Source organism: Psammomys obesus, unplaced genomic scaffold (assembly GCF_907164565.1).
Source record: "Psammomys obesus unplaced genomic scaffold, mPsaObe1.curated_primary_1811, whole genome shotgun sequence".
NCBI classification, from domain to species: Eukaryota; Metazoa; Chordata; class Mammalia; order Rodentia; family Muridae; genus Psammomys; species Psammomys obesus.
In genome coordinates this window covers 20,847,072-20,864,933 of record NW_026595981.1, presented here as the reverse complement: position 1 = coordinate 20,864,933, position 17,862 = coordinate 20,847,072, and the positions used below count along the sequence as shown (strand labels likewise).

Genomic DNA, 17,862 nt, shown 5'->3' with positions numbered 1-17,862 from the left:
TGTGTGTGTGTGTGTGTGTGTGTGTGTGTGTGTGTGTGTGTGTGTGTCACAGTGCACCTGTGGAGGCCAGAGGATAACTTTCAGGGGTCAGTTCTCTCCTTTCACCGCGTCTCTGGGATATGGTGAAACTCAGGTCTTTCGTCTTGGCAGCAAGTGCCTTTACCCACTGAGACTTTTCGCCTGCCCCTTGGTCTGTTGTAAAGGAGCTCACAGCACATTTTTTTTTTCTATCTTCTCTCTCTCCCTTTGGTTTTTCGAGACAGGATTTCTATGTGCAGCCTTGACAGCCCTGGACTCACTCTGTAGACCAGGCTGGCCTCAAAGTCACAGAGATCTGCCTGCCTCTGCCTCCCTGAGCGCTCGGATTACATGTATGCGCCGCTGTGCCCAGATAAGCTCATGGCGCCTTTCAACACAAGCAGATCAGTCACAGAATAAAGAGTTATAGCAAATGTGGCATTAATAATAATACAGTGCGTTTTCCCTTTTCCTCCATGGAGTACACATACACGCAATTAAAGGGCAAATTATGCCTGTTTCAAACCATGTTTGTAGATACTCATGGGCTTCTATGGTAAATCCTCTTAGGATGTTGTCTTGGTCTGGCTGTATAGAACATGCGGTCTTTGTTTGTTTGTTTGTTTTACAAGGATGATGATCAGTTATTCCCTCAAACGATAGCCTACAACTTTAGAAAATTCTTCTCATTATGATAGACAGGCAATAACCCATCCCTAAAAACAAACAAACAAACAAACAAACAAACAAACCAACCTCTGTTGCTTTATGCTCAACAATAGTATGTGTTAGCTGAGCCTAGGGGTTAACTTATGCCTGAAGAAGAGAATACAGTTAGCTGGGCTGTGTGGGATTGGATGTAGCAGGTCAGTCTTATCGGCAGCAGCTCAGACCAACTGAGCTAACTGGTTCTGACTCCTCCTCCCACAGGTAATTATATTATCATCTCATTTATCAGTAAATGAAATAAAAATCTAGTTTACTTAGTCAGAATGTTTTCAATACTACTATATGGTAATAAATTATGTACACAGCATGACCTTTAATGTGCCGTAAGTTCTCGGAAAACATTGACTTTTGATTGGCATAATTTTAGAAGTGAAGCTACTTCATTAAATATATGTATGTTCACATTTGCTCTAGGGTATTTTTTAAATGTAAAAAAATGGTTCCTGGGCCTGAATTTGTAGTTAAAAGATTTCCTGAACAATTATAGATTAAAGGAGATTTTGATCTGTGTGTAAGGAGAGCCTCACAGAGAAAGGTGTTACGACACAGGATTCTTCTGGTTACGGTAGCTACACTAACAGGAGCAAAAACATAGACTTTGGATCCAAGGCCTATACTCCACATCTTTACCTTGCTCAGAATGCGGATGAGGTCACCCCGTTGGAAGGACAGTTCATCTGGCTGGTCACCATGGCAATCCCATAGGCCCTGGTAATAATTGGCATAGTCCACTAATCAAAGAGAAGAGAGAGCAAAGATAAAAGGAGTCAGTTTGGCTGCAAATGGAAACCAGGGTTCTGATACAGCCTCTAGGAAGCTTAAGATTCAGGGGGCCCCAGATGACAAACACTCGATATGAGCAAAGGACTATGGGAGGAGGAGATCATTAACTCACATGAAATATTTACAGATCACCCCTAGTAGGAATTCTACTCAAACAATATGATAATGGATGTATTTATTAATAGAAGAAAATCAGGCACATAATTTCTCAGTTGGTTTGCAAACAAGCAGCACGAAGATGTTTCCCACTAGACTTTCTTGATCCAGGGCATCTAAACACCCGAGCGTATCACTTTTTTATGCAGCTGAAGAAACAGACCCTCCTGCGAGAGACGGTGGATCAGCCAGCATGCTCCTGCGTCACGCCTCCCATTTTGGCCTCCTGTTACACCGGGGCGCCATCCCAGGCGCTTCCCACCCAGGTACCTCATGAGGTAGTTACCAATAAATGCTGAAATGGATAGCCCAGTCTTTAAGTGGAGCCATGGGGGTGTCTCATCCATTACAACTAAATTCTGGGTGGCCTGGCCCTTTTCCAGCATCTCATTTGTAGACCCTGAACATGTCTGCCAAGATTTATCTGCAAGCCCCCCCGGGGAGCAGAAACCAAAGTGATCTGCATTAAAAATGAAAGCAACTGAAGACACCAAACTAAGCCTTAGAAAGCACTGCCGAGATTTACTGGGCTTCTCAGCCAGACTAGATGGCAATGATGCCACAGGACAGCCATCGATTCTTAACAATGAAGAATTCCTATTGATCCTTTTCTACCCGGAAAGGTTAAACACTAGCTTACAGTGGGAGAACATCTGGGGACTTGAGTGGCAGGAGAGCTAATGTCCACTGGACCAGGGATACTCCTTGTTTCTTAGAACGGTCCATTCGAGAGCTGTGAGCCAAGCACCTGCCAAAGGTGGAATTTGATTGATGGGATTCAGGAGACCTGTGATATAGTTAAACATCTAAGTGATTTTTTTCTTTTTGGCTGGTACAGGTCTGTAACCCCAGCACTTGGGAGGCTGATGCAGGAGGGTTGTGAATTCCAAGCCAGCCCGGCTTTCACTGTGACACTCTTGTCTTGACCATCAAAACGAGAAATGTGTGTGATTTCTGGGGACTCTGTCTTGTGATGCCTACCTTGTCTGAGCTTGTCTGGACCCTCTCACCATGGTTCTAAGGATGCTCATGATGGGAACAGATGGGGAGCAAGCGGTCAGTGGGGCACAGAGGACCTGGCCGTACTTGCTCCCTCCCCAATTTGTTCCTAACGTATGAATAATTCAAGTAACAGAGGCACAGTGGAACAAATCCCCTGTATGTCTTTGCAAAAGACTTTATTAGGCGTATTAAAGCGCACAAAGGCAGAGGACAGACTGACTCATTTGGTTGGGAGCAGATTGCAAATAGAAATAAAAATGTCAACAGCAGAGGCTGGGGCGTGTTCTCTTTGCACAGAAAATTGTCTCCGCAGCAGACAATAGAGGGCAGCAAACAAAACAACTGCCAAGGAAACCTTCTGCCGTCGACTTAAGAATATGTTGGGAAGAAAAATATACTGGGAGAAAACTGCTAACAGTTGAAAAGAGAAAGCATATATTTTTTTGGAGACATCAGTGCATGAAATGATAGAGAAATATCGACCTTGAAAAGCGATGGCAGTTTCCCCAGAGGATATGCTATCCATTCTCAGTTGTAAAGGGAGTTTATAAATCACCCCAAGAGTTTGACTAAGTCTAGGAATGAGAAGCCAATGGACATCAATATTCTTTGTGGATTTGTAGATGGCAGAGGAAAATCATTAAAAAAATTTTTTTTAAAAAAAATAAAAACAGATTTTAAAAAACCCAATCTAGCTACTTATGAATGGTAGAAAGGCTGACAGAGCTGTGTTGGCATTTTCTGGCCTAGTGCATAGTCCCTTTGAGTCTCTGCTCCCCACAGTGTGCTAGGGTAGGAGACAGTTCCTATGGAACCTTATGAGATTCCTACCAGGATTTGACAATGGCGGAGGAAAATCCCCGGGGAAAGACCTAAGCTAAAAGCATAGTACAAACCAGGCACAGTGCTCACACCCATAATCCCGGTGATCAGAAGGCTGAGGCAGGAGGAGTGCTCTGAGTTTGGGGCTAATCTTGGCTGCAAGGTGAGCTCAAGACTAGCTTGGACTACATAGAATGAGAGAGACCCTGTCTCGAAACATAAGAAGCTACGGTACAGGGAGACAGGTTCAATCTGCCATAGAGGGAAGACATGAGCCTTCTAAGTCACAAAGAATACAAAAAGGCCTTGGGTGTTCAGGGACCCAGGAGACAGCCTGCCCAAGGTTAAGGCTGGAGAGACGGCTCAGTGGTTAAGAGCACTGTCTGCTTTTCCAAAGGACTCGGGTTCAATTCCCAGCACGAACACGGTAGCTCATAACTGTCTATAACACAAATTCCAAGGGATCTGACACCTTCACACTAATGCGTGTAAAATAAAATTAAATAAAATATTAAAAAAAAAAAGGATTAAGGACCATGACAAAGACAAAGTTAAGCAGACTGATATGGCTAAAACAGGGACTGTACTCCACTCTATCTAGACAGAGGTATTTCGCTATTAAGGAGATCAATCAGGGAGTCATTTTTTAGCTAGATAAGGTTGGACTCCATATTGCAAGGTCCCTGTTTAACTCGTACGATTCATATTCATACATCCGTGTACAGGCAACTTCATGAATTCATCCCTCGGCATCCGTCACGCCTGGGCACAACACTTGACTGAATACCGGGGACTTGTGCTGGATGCTGGGGGTTCCACACTGGGCACACACAGTCCCTGCTCTCAAGGCTATCCTCAAGCCAGGGAGGCACTGTGGAACAGAATCATCACACCAGTATTCAGGACCACGGCAAGGTCGAGAATGCTGTGTGTAAGAGGGAACTTAGCAGAGTCTTAGGAGTCAGGGGAGGATTCTTTGAAGTTCAGCTGTCTCCACTGACACGCTGAGTGTCACAGAAGGCCCTTGAAATTGGGAAGTGGTTAGGATGAGCAAGACTTCATTCGCGAAGGTCTGTGAGTCTGCAGGGTGAGCTCAGCTGTGCCCTAAGCCAGCTTTTTTGGCTCATCCCCAGACAGGAGAAGGAGAGCAGATGTTGGTTCCTATAGGGGTAGCGGAAGGAGTTAGGAGCCTGAAAGCAGGGCTTGCCTCAGTGGACTGGATTTCGGCTCCGTCAGGTTTCCACCACACTGGCAACAGCCTAAGTCAGAAATGATGCAATCTTCTGACCAGTTAATTAATTCAAAACATCCTCACTCTCATTTTGAGGACATTATTCCATCTAATTATTTTTTTTTTCCAGTCTGTCCATTTGGAATGAAAAACAAAAGAATAAAGCTTAATGCCAGCATTTCTCAATGTCTCTCCAAAACCACGTAACTCTGCACTAAATAAAGCCTGGTAATTCAAAAGCAAAAGCTCTAATATATTCAGCATAAAACAGACAGAGGACCCAGAGCAATAATGACAACACTAATAACTAAAACAGTTATAACAATTAACAACAATTACAATGATAGGGAAGCTAATGGCTATGATCACTGCATTTAAATTGCTAGCAAAGCTGGGAAGGAGTTTTTCTAGAGAAAATGGAGGGGGGGGGCGGGGAGTGTGTCTTATTCTTTCTGATCCCACGCAAGGGAGGCTGAGATTCGAGCGAACGAAGTGTCGCAGGGAATTGTTCTTCTCTTTTTCAGGTGCTCATGAGGAATCGTACGCCATTGCACACCTGATTCTTTGTGACCTGTGACTAGGCATCTCCTCTGCGATGAAGTCTGGGCTGGCCTTACTAGCTAGTGACAGAGCCAACAGGCCAGGACACCGATCTGGCTTTCCTTGTCCTCTACAGAGGATGACTGTTCCCCAAGAGTTTAGCTGATGTTGGGGGACGTTGGGTAGCTCCAGAGTTCAAGTTGTGGCCAGGGAAAAGAGGCTCAAGGCAGTTTAGGGTGCTATTTCCATTTCCCTGAGGAGGAAAGGGGCTGTGTCAGTGAGGGCTGGTGTTAGGCACAGCCGTTTAAATTAGGGACAGCAGACAAAACCTGGAAAACAAACCTACCAGAGCAGGGCCCAGTGAGAGCTGGACCAAAGACTCTGTGGCTTGGAATGCTCTAGCCTGAGCCAAGCCAGGCAGGGCCGCCATGTTGAGCACGCTCAAAGCCGACGCCCACTGCCACTTCCGGAACCGTTTCAGAGGCTTGAAGAAACTCACCAGGCACCACCCACTGTGGCACCAGGGCAGGAACGGTAGCTTTTTTGCTCATTTTCAACACCATTTGCTTACGTTCAAGCCCATTTCATCTTGAGTTATGGAATTATTATGCCCCTTAATTTTGCTAAGTATGATTTATACATGGGGAGCGATCGCAGGTCCTGATTCTCACCTCATCTGTTCCCGTCTTACTGGGATAAAATGTTAGCTACGTGATGCTCCGCTCATGGTTGCTCCTGGAAAAACCAAGGGTAAGAGCTGCAGGAGCCTGTGTCCTCCCTTTTATGTGGCGCAGGAGTTTTCTGTGGGTAGGCACCACAGTGGGCCTTCAGAGGGTCACCAGGAGAGAAAGCCTATGAATGACAACTTTTCTGTTCCTCTGACATGATTGGATGCTTCTAAGACCATGCCTGGGTTGCCTGGTCTCTGGAGACAGAGAGGCAGACATACACACACACACACACACACACACACACACACACACACACACACGACACAGAGACAGAGAAACAGACAGAAACACACAAAGAGAAACAGAGACAGAGAGACAAACAAGAACATACAGAGATAGATACAAACAGTGACACAGACAAACATACAGAGATACACTCGGTGACAGAGAGACAGAGCCAGACAGAGAGACAGAGCCAGAGAGACGGAGGCAGAGCGAAGAAAACCCCATTCCAAGGCCTTCTTTGGCCTTCTTTGATGTGTCTAAGGGTGACCTGTGTTTCCACAAGCATGGCACACCCAGGCAAAGGAAAATTTTACACAAACATCCCAGAGTGAGTCTTGCTTTGGGCTACCCAGAAGTTTCTCACAGCGAGGCAGGAAAATATGATCTCACCACTAAAGACCTTCAGTGTTAGCCCCACCATGGGACTGCCAAGCTGGAATTTAGAGAAAATCTGAGGTGTTGAAGAGTCACTCATTAAAGTAACCGTGTTACTAACAGTCATGCTGTAAAGCGAGCTCTTTATAGATTGAGCAATCAATACTACAAGGCTGTGATAGATTTTCTAGGTAACAGAATAAAATAAAAGAAATTGCATCTCACAGGGTCATTAACACTCAATAAGGATAAACTGAATTCTGTTTCCTCCCTCCTTCTTCAGATAAGATCTGGAGCCCGGCTTGAAAAATGTTAGCAGTTCCGTCAGAGGAACGTGTAGCATCAAATGACAGGGTCTGTGGGGTAGAGGAGAGGAGTTCCCGGATGCATCAGCCATAGCACCTTAGGGGGAAAGACACCTGGGACAGGCCAGTTCGCTTAAAGAAGCTTTCCCTTCCAAACACATACCACCTGAGAGAAATGAGAAGAAGCGAACATACACAGGTCATGTATGACCATTCTAAGAATTTACTCTGTCCCAGCCTTTTAAAGGCCTTAATTGGGGCTGCTGGCCCTCCCTCCAGATCTCTATATTCTGTTGTGAGGTGGCGTTGGGAAGTTACATATGTGTTGCGGCGTCTACAGCTCCTCTGGAGAAGAGGCACTATATAAATTCAATAAATAAATAAGTAAACACAAATAAGAAAAATCCCTGCCTCAGATTCTGCAGGGAGAGCGGAAAGTCCTCCTGCTTTTTAATCGCCAAGTCACCAATCATTTTAACTGGTGGGAAGCACAAGCCACGGAAACATATTTAGAGCTAGCCTTATGTTAATGACACCTATTTGGGAGGCAGAAAGTATAGGGAACAAAAGGAACAACAACAACAACAACAAAAAAACATTCTATTTGAATTATAGTTATTGGGATGGCTAAAAAATAAGTCACCTCCCAGATAGAAGGAGAGAAAGAGTGAGAGAGAGAGAGAGAGAGAGAGAGAGAGAGAGAGAGAGAGGGAGAGAGAGAGGAGGGAGGAGCCTGGGCGGGAATGCTAGACTTTGCCAGGAGACTGTCACTTCCTGAATGGAGTTTCATACAATGTTGCAGTTATCAACAAGGTGCCTGTATTGAGGGTGTTTCTTCCTGTGCTGGTGATGGAAGTTGGCTGAGAAAAGCCTTCTTGAGGACATGCTTGGTCAGAACCGATTTTCTGTTGGAATTTTGTATGGCGAGTAGAAAACAGCAGAAATTAGGTTTCAGGGCTGGGGAGCTGGCTCAGCCGTTAAAGGCCGAGGCGCACAGCCAAAACTTCAGAAATCAGGTTTTGGAGGACATAATGCCATGTGCTAATCATCAGGCGCTAACACCCTTGAAGCTTAAGCCTCCGGCATGCTTTCCCTTTTTTGGTACTGTGACCTCTGAGGCCCCTGGCTGTCTTCCTTCTTCTCAGGAAGAAGCCGGATATTTGCAATCCAGAGCCCTTCACTAAACCTCAAAGTCACTTCCTGCAGGGGAGGGAAATATGACTGATTCAGTGAGAAAAAAGTACTTGTCCAGCAAGCACGAAGACTAAGTTTTAATTATCAGAGTCCATCTAGGAGTCAGGCAAGGTTACACATGTGTGTAATCCCAGCTTTTCCATGGCAAGATGAGAGACTAAAGAATCCTGGTAGCAGGTCGTGGGCCAGCAGGCCAGGTAACCACTGCACTGGCAAAACAACAAAGGCACTCCGCCCGTGCCAAAGTAGAAGGCAGAGACCCAAGACCAACACCAGAAGTTGTCCTCTGACCTCTGCCCCTTCCCCTCCTCTGCTCTCCCCTCCCACATTCATTTCCTGCAGAGACTGAAAACAGAAAAGAGGCTTTGGTGAATGACTACAAGTGAGAATAAAAGTCAGAAGCAAAGGAGAGAGGCAAGAGGACACTGAGAAACGGGGCCAGAGAAACCGAGAGCAGGGAGGGAAACGGGGAAAACGCTCCTAAGCTAGAGATTTTCGTAGACACAGGGGGGTTAAAAATCTCCTATTTAAATCAGTCCAGAATCCAACTCTGCTGATGGAATGAATGTCCTTGAGGTGGCCCAAGCAACGTGCAGAGGGAGTAAGCCCTTGGGCCTCTTAAGGAGACTCCCAGGGGCACATGACCTTAGGAGGGATGGGCTGGCTAACAGCCTGAAGCACGGCTAACAGTCTGGGATGCATAGGATGTAATTTCGTATTCAACAAACCTGTTACATATTCATTTCCCAATGTGCCTGGAATCAAACCAGCCCATCAGAGGTCAGCGTTCCTCCCTGTCCTTCTATCCTTCACCCTGGGGCTCACTTTTCAGATCTGACACATTTCCATTCCCCTCTCAACTTGCAATCTCCAGGCCTCTCGGAGAGGAGACATTTCCATTCTTCCCATTCTCAATCCTCTGATCTCTTAGAGATGAGGCAATTCTATTTTCACTGCACTGATTTAAGAAACACTGATAGGGGAAAAAAAAAAATATCTGCTTCGGCTTCCCACCTTCTGAAGACAAATCTCGGCCGTGCTAGGACATCGATTAACGTGATTGGGTGCCTGCTTTTAAAGTTAAGGCACTTCTCTATCCAGTCACTCTATTTTGGGCTTTTGGGGGTCACGTGCCGGGGCTCTCTATTCACTAGAGAGTCCAGGAACAGTAGCGCTTTCTCAAGCCGGAAGCTCCATTGCCCCGCCCAGTGCTGTGCAACCGTGTCGTTTACCTCCATGACTGCCTCGGGCATCCTCTTCAAGTTCACGGTCTTCATCTGAGGGGACAAATGATCATCATTAGCCATCAGTGTGTGTGTGTGTGTGTGTGTGTGTGTGTGTGTGGGAGGGGGTTGGTCTTCATGCTCTTTCTTTTGAGGGGTCACCTTTCTCTGAGCTCACTGACCTCCTCTTCTTTCTTGGGTTGCTAAGCAGGGTCTTGCTAACGGAACCCAGCCTGGCTTTGAACTCATGATCCCGTTACCCTAGTCTCTCAAGAGCTGGGATTACAGGCACATGTTATCCTGTCTAGTTAGGGAACTCTCTCCTTCAAGGGCTGTTTAATTAACACATTTTCTTGTTTTTTCCCCCTTTCAATTGTCTCTCACCTGCAAACCCTCTCCTTGCCTTTCTAGTCACCATTCATTTTCAAACACTATGAAGTACATTCTATGTACAAGAGGCTACACTAGGAACAGGGGACACAACAACAGACCAGTGTGCTAAAGTTCCAGCCTTGGTGAAGCTTCAAATCTATTGATTCACCAAAGGGCTTATCATTAGAGCCGACTCTTTTCCTCAATTCTTATTTCTTTTTCCTTTGTGGATTTCTTGCTTGTATTTCTTATCTGCAATGCTGGCATCTTCTTTGGTTTTAGTCACCCCAGAGTTAGTGTGTGTGTGTTGATTGGAAGTGGGTTTTAAACCTTCTGTGATTAATTAGTCTTTAACGTAGTCGTTTTTGTTCAGCTGTATGGGAGGCTGGTCATGTACATAGTTTTATGTTCCTAGTACTTGAGGCCTGTAGTTATTTTTTTTTTTTTTTTTTTTACTGTTTTTATTCAGCCTGCCTTGTTCATTAGAGTATAGGCTCCTGAGGGCAGATGGAATGGTCTTTTAATTAATTGCCGTGGATTCACAATGGGTTCTAAGTCAATGCTAGTGTCTAACTCCAGTCAAGTGTTTATATGGCCAAAGTCACAACGTGATTGGTGCAAGTTTCTTACCCTCATTAACCTGTTTCATCTCAGGCTTTGTACTACTTGATACAAAAGGAACTGGATGTTTATAAAGAGTGCATGTGCATTAGAGTCGCATTTAAAATTTCCATTTTTTTTTGTAATACAGAATTATAATCTATATATACAGATATGGGGGGAGAAGTAGGTTCGTTATTCTTTTTCATCACCCATCCCCTCTTCTCTTATTCTATCACACACACACACACACACACACACACACACACACACAGTCAGATGGACAGTCAGACAGAGAGACAGACAGACAGACAGACACACAGAGGATAGGACACAGTAAGCAATGCTTTGAGGGCTGACTACTCAGCTTTTCCTGGGCATATCTTACTTCCTCTTTTTTCACACACTTGTCTTACATCTCCACAATTGCACCATTAAATGGAATCTTTGAGGAGATGGCCAGGGAACATTCTCCTTCTAACCTTTGTAAAAATGTCAGATTTGACAAAGTAAATTCTAAGATCAAAAGAAAGAAGAAACAGCACAAAATATATTAGGCCACCACGGACCGTTAAAAATACCTGACTTTAGCCAGGGGTGGTAACACTGAGAGGCAGAGGCAGGAGGATCACTGTGAGTTTGAGGCTAGCCTGGTCTACAAAGTGAGTCCAGGACAGCCAAAGCCACACAGAGAAATTCTCTCTTGGAAAACCAACCAACCAACCAACCAACCAACCAACCAACCAACCAACCAACCAACCAATCAACCAACCAACCAACCAACCAACCAAACAAACAAACAAATAAAAAACAAAAAAACTAACACCACACCAAACCAAACCAAACCAAACCAAACCAAACCAAACCAAACCAAACCAAACCAAACCAAAACCCAACAAAAACCCTCCACCCCTGAATTTAGAACGGGTGTGGTAGACCACATCTTTAATCCCAGCACTTAGGAGGCAGAGGCAGGTAGATTTCAATGAGTCCAAAGTCAGCCTGGGCTTACAAGTAAGACTGTCACAAACAAACAAACAAACAAACAAACAAACACAAACTACTGCTTGGCTGCTTGGCTCTTTGTTTATAAAGTATGATACTGTTTCTCAGAAAAATAAAAATTAAGAGTTTAGTATTCTGGAGAAGTAACTCACCTGTGACTAAGATTAAAGATACAGACACACACACACACACACACACACACACACACACACACACACATACAGGCACACACACATGCTTACATGCTTGCCCTATAATCCTGAGGAAAAGGAACACTTTGAAGGAATCTTTTAAAAATAGTTGATTATTTTATGTGTATGACTATCTCAGATGTACATATGTATGTGCGCCACATGTGTGCCTGGTACCCTCGGAAGAGGATGTTAGATCCCCTTGGATTGTAGTTACAGACATTTGTGAGCTGCCATGTGGGTACTGGGAATTGAACCCTGGTCCCTGGAGAAGCCGCCAATGCTCCTAACTGCTGAGCCCAACTCTCTAGCCCTTTGAAGGATTCTTATTTTCTTGTAAGGTCCAGCAGCAGGGACTTTCTCCCTCATTCAGCTGTAGTGATCCCGACCCTACCTCAAGGAACGAAGATGCGAGGTGATGGAGGAGTGAAATCAAATGTAGGGAACAGGGCACATGGGAACAAATCATAGTAAGCATCACTCTTTCCACACTGTCTTTTCATTACTAGCCTCTCCCCCCCTTCTTCTGCTGCGATGCTTTCCCTTTCCGCCGTGGGGCTGACCATTACAGAGCATGAGTTGGTGCACCCTCTTGGCAGAGACGCCCAAGAGTTTGGACAGCAAAGCGGCTCTTTTCCTGGTCTCAAACAGCTCCGTCACATGGACCAATAAAGCCCCGCGCTTAGGCTCTTTTTGCAGAAAGCGTTTCTTCTACCTCTGCTGTCCGCGCGCGCAGCTGTCTCTCTCTCCCAATTCTAATCAATGTAAATTGGGTCAGATCTCCGCTGTGAATTACAAATTGGATCCGAAGTTGGGGGGTCACCGTGCCTGCTGCTCCACCTCCTTCCCACTGCCATTAGATGGGAAGCTGCACCAAAGATCTTTTCTAAATAAATCAGACTTTATTGTAAAACTCGGCCACTGACGAGACATAACCTCATTAGCATTGATTTTAAAATAAATTATTGAAAGTGGCCCTGCCTGCTCTTTGCATTTGTGAAACAGGGGAATGTAAATGTATTTGCAATGATAAAAATGAAAACTAAACCTTGATTCCTTTATCCTTTCAGGCAATAGCACTTAATCTAGTCATGATAAAAAAAAAAAAAAAAAAAAAAAAAGTATGCTCTGTTCACTTCACTCCCAGAACAGATTCTCTGATTTCCGTTGCAGCTTTGGAGTCACCTAGAAAGAAAAATGCTGGCCATTAAGCATGGTGTATTATTTGCCACCGTTTCCAGGCCCTACGGTGATGGATGTGAACGGGAAGCTCCTGTCCCCACTTCTGCTGTGTCTTCCTTGTCCTCTGGCGGCTCCAGTTAGGACGCCTTCCTGTTGCTGGGTGTGGGCTATGTCTCAGGGTCTCTGCAGGGCTGAGGGTGGGGTCCCATCACACAGCAGAGGACTGAGGACAGGATGGAGGACTGAGGAGGGGGTCCCATCACACAGCGGAGGACTGAGGATGGGATGGAGGCCTGAGGGTGGGGTCCTGGCACACAGTGGAGGATTGAGGGTCCTGGTACACAGTGGAGAAAGCCCCTTCTACAGCTGGTTACAGCTACGGCTAGTAGCTTCTACAGCACAGCTCTTGGCACTTTCTTAGCTACTGAGGGTTTGGTATAATTGATCACAGACCCTTCTGTGAAACTAGACTCGTATCTCTCAAGGTCCAAAGTCCAAGGTCCAAGCCAATTATATCGTAACTGGGATTTTTTTTTTTAAAGGCATTTTTTCTTAAAAAGAGAGCTGGGCTAGGGAGTTAAATTTCATATTTTTGCTACTTTGCACAAATGGGCTTTAGTGTTACCCATACATTTTAGGGTGTGAGTCTGTGTGCTCAGATGCATCAAGGTATGTGTGGTGGTGAGAGGGTAACTTGGGAAAGATGTTTCTCTCCTTCCACCATGGGGGACATATGGCTTGATGACAAATATCTTTACCTACCGAGGCATCTTGTTGGCCTGAGATTTTTGTTTTAAAAGACCATTTTGAAAAAAAAAATATATATATGTATATATATATTTAGGTTAAAGAGCTCATTGAACTTCTTTATAAGAATATTATTAGGCATTTTAGCATTATGTCTATGGAAATACATCTTCATTTGAGAGTGAATTAAAATTTATGTGCTAGCTCAACTTTAAACAGTAATAGATTATAATGGTCCTTGCTCCTAACGGGGCATATGGGACCCCAATCTTACACAGGCTTTAAACAAATTAACCTCTGAAGATTACTGCCCACTTATTACATTAAATGCTCTACTTGATTCCCAAATATCTCATCTCGATTGGGAAAACAGTTGAAGAAGATTCTGTTAACCGTGTGGACATGTGAGGGAACCACAGGGCATCACAAATGAGCATCCGTATCCGGAGAGTCGATTTCAATCAACATTCTTGGCACGGTGTCAGGGACACTAATGAGAGGCTGAGAGGAACAGGACACTGAATCCACCGAGGAGGGACAGAGGGGTGCCGGCTGCTCTGACACCCGAGTCCTTCCTGAGGTGTGGCTCTGGCACCCACCCCTTGACGTCGTCTAAACTGGTACCAGAAAGAATAATAGGGGAGAGACGATTCCATCAAAGAGAGGGAAAAGCATTTCCCCTAAGCGAGGAAGTGACAACAGCTTTAAAAGATGCCGAGCGTGTTAATGTGCAGCCAGATGTCAGGGTGCTCTGGTGACAGGTGCAGGAGAAAGACGGGGAAACTTGATGTGCAAAGGGAACGTCCAGAAGAATAGAAATGAGCCACTCCCTGGCATGCCCAGGTGAGCTACAGGCCCCTGCAACTCTCCAGACAACGATAGAATGTTTGAGCAAGAGGCTAAGAACTCACTTATCCTCTGCTGTGTAATTTCAACTGTCACCTCTCAATCTGTCCATTCTATTCTGAGATATTAAACTCAATTTGTGCTAATATCGACACTTGAAAGGCATAGAACTTAATTCTACAAACAATAACTGAGTATCCACTAATCTGGGAGAAAGACATGAATACAAACCAGCAGGAGCAGAGGCAGAGCTCAGTTTCAGTGGTGTCTGAGAGGGTGTTACGTCTGAGGATGCACCTGAGCAGAACATGCAGCACTTCATAGAAGAGACTAGAGGGGCATGCTAGGTAAAAGACACAGTGTGGTTCCAGCTGGCCCCCTTGGCTGCTGCTCAGAGTGTAAGGTAGATAGATAGGTAGGTAGGAAGACAGACAGACAGACAGATAGATAGACAGAGATAGATATGTATGTAGGTAGGAAGATAGATAGATAGATAGATGACAGATAGAGATAGAGAGATATATATGTATGTAGGTAGATAGATAAATAGGTAGGTAGATGGAAAGATTCATAGATACATAGATAGATAAATAGATAGATATGTATGTATGTAGGTAGATAAATAGATAGGTAGATGAATAGATTCATAGAGAGAAAGAAAGAAAGAAAGAAAGAAAGAAAGATGGATGGATGGATAGATAGATAAACAGACAGATAGAGAGCAGGGATGAGGAAGAGAAGAAGCCAGGAGGCTAGGAGGAGGCTGGGAATGGCACTGACTCTTTTGTGTTTTGGGCTTGGATTTGTTTTGTTCTAATTTATAACCACAAGGACTAGCAGGGAATGTAGGATTGCTAGACAGAAGGAAAAGAGCCTACGGGGACCCACTCAAGGCACAAAAGCAGTGGTCATGGGTGTTGGGACCACTTAAGTCATGATGAGGCTCACAACAGATCTTCCATAGAAGAGGTTTATTAGGTGGATATGAAGAGAGGGAGAGAAGGTAGAGCAGGACATGATGGGGAGAAAGAGAGAGAGAGAGAGGGAAAGAGAAAGGGAGGGGAAGAAAGAGGGGGTGCCCTGATAGAGAGGAAGGACCAAGAGAGCAAGAGAAGAGAGGATCAAGAGAGAAACCACATGGCCGGCTGGTCCCTTTAAGGGCTTGGATTTGTTTTGTATTTTCCTTTCTTTAGATCTCTGTCACCATTCCTTCTTCCTGTGTGCCAGGACAACTATAGAGGGGAAAAGATAATCCCACAGAATGTAGTTTCCATTTGACTCTAATTAAAAAAAGGAAACCTAGTTATATGCTTTATTATAAAGCAATCCAGTTTCTGGGTCTGTAGTAACCCTCTGTGGCAGTGTGGGTATCTTCAGAATGTTCGCAGACATTTCCAGAAAGGCCTCTTCATCTCTTTCTGTTTGTTTTTTTTTTTTTTTTTTGGACTCTCCAGAGAATGCAACAGGATCCTGCTGCCATTATAGCTAGTACAAGATCCTGGTTACAGGTCTCCAGTGGTCTCAGATGCCTCACCGGCTTCTAGCTTTGAGGCCCCAGACAATTCAGGACCTGATAAAAGATGCCCTTATATGGAATTTTAAATTTTGGATCTGGGCCTGTGCTAGCCTGCAGAATAACTTCAAGGAAGACGAGAAAAGGTTTAGAAAAACTTAAAAAAAAGATTTATTTTGATTTTTAATTGTGTGTATGTGTGTGTGTGATACTACCTGTATACCATGTGCAGGTTCCTATGGTGGCCAGAAGAGGGCATCAAGTCCTCTGGAGTTGTCAGCTGTCCAATGTGGATGCTGGGAACTGAACCCAGGTCCTCAGCAAGAGCATCAAGTGCTCTTAAACACTGAACCACCTCTCCAGCCCCAAAGCCTCCTATTTTAACATCTGGCTTTCATACTTGACTCAGGTTATTCGCTGCAGTTTAATCTGCTGCAAATGAAATCCTAAAACTTAAGGGCCCCCACATCTTCATCAGGAATGACTAGAATCCCAGTGGATAACAACTTTTCCAGGACTAACTTTTTTTTTTTTTTTTGGTCTGGCTGAAAACCTTGATTGCTCTGGTTTTCCCTTTTTCCCTCCTGGAGACAAGAGTGTTTAGCCATGTAGTAAATTCTAATAATCTCATGATTAATAAGATGTAGTGCATTTAATTTGATGATATATATATATATATATTTATATTTGGTTAGGAATTTTTTTTCTTATTGATGGTATATTTTGCATATTCTTTTCACTCATCTAGAAGCCCATTTTAATTACACCTGGGTAAGGGAAGCCTTGCTTATGTAGCTTTCCCTATAGCACAGTGAGAAATTGTGTAGGCCCCCCCCACCCCAAAGAGCAGGACCAGCAGATCTGCAATACTAACCATCCTTCGCTCACCTGTTAAAATGATACAAATGCTAGAGATCGGAGCCATTTGACTATTGATGAGTATGCGGGGCTAGCACAGCCCAATGTTATGACCGTCTGTCCCTCCACCCAGCACCTGGTCTTTTGGTTAAAAAAAAAAAAAAAGGGTGGGGGTGGGGCCTGAGCAGAAGGTGTTCTCCACATTCCATCTGCTCAGGATTTTCAGGTTCGAACATGCATCATACGCATAGCCTGGCTTCCTACGCAAAAGCCTAGCATGACTGTCTTGGGTCTGGCTGGTGAGCACGCTGGCGCGGGACCTAGCCACGCCCCCAGCTCTTTGAGGAAGTACTATTTCCTGTTAAACACCGCCAGGTTGGTTAATGCTACCACCAACTATGGAGCGCCTGTTGCATGCCGGTGCTCTGTGCTGAGTGCACACACATCCCTTTCGGGCTCCTCACATCCCTCTAGGAAGCTACGTCACTTTCCCCATTTTACGGGTGGACAATTAGACCGGGCAAGGAGCTCCCTCAAGTCCTCACAGATGGCGGGTGGGCAGTGCAGACCCACTCTGACTTACAGCCAGCTTGGTGCCTGTTGGCTCTAGCCGTTGTTCACATGCATGCTGCTTTTCAGCAGGGGCGTGGGGTAGGGAGGGTGAGGAATGAGTTCCTTCCTTCTCAGTTTCTTTAGGACTGTGGCGTGGCACATGCAAAACTCACAAGGCACTTTTCAGAAGCGACCCTATTGGAGCGCTAGAAAGCTTGGCTGATGGAGACCTGTGGCTGAAATAACCATGTGATAATAGGTGCCCCTAGACTCCCACCCCTCCCCAACCCCACCCCAAGCTGTCTGCCAGAACGGTGGTGGATGGCGGCTTTTGTCTATTGGCAGCACAGGCAAGGTAGCTGCTGTCCTTCTAACCTGCGCAGTGGTTTTCTTTTTCCATAGTGAGTTCCCAGCTTTTCTAGAGTGAGTCTCCCGCACTTTCTGTGGATACGAGTTGTGGGCACAGGACTGGCCGCTGTTTGAGGAGGCTGAGTAAGCTCCATGCCCTTGGGTCCCTCTCCTGTATGTAAGCAGTGGGAGTTTGGGCGGAGTCCCGAGACCTCAGCTCAGCCTAGGAGTGTAGGAGGCAGGTCATGGAGAAGCCAGTGGTACTTTCCTTGACCCCCGACCCAGAAGAAAGGGATGAGCCTCAAACCAGTCCT

General features: G+C 45.1%; 1 protein-coding gene across 1 annotated transcript in view; it reads right to left on the bottom strand.

The window, feature by feature from the left end:
* Positions 1-17,862, bottom strand: part of Skap1 (src kinase associated phosphoprotein 1) — a 281,034-nt gene that overhangs the window by 25,464 nt on the left and 237,708 nt on the right. The window contains exons 10-11 of the mRNA XM_055620131.1: positions 9,344-9,388; positions 1,378-1,478 (exon numbers count right to left, since the gene is read on the bottom strand). Of these exons, the coding sequence (XP_055476106.1) occupies positions 1,378-1,478; positions 9,344-9,388 (146 nt within the window). The remainder of the gene's footprint in view (positions 1-1,377; positions 1,479-9,343; positions 9,389-17,862) is intronic.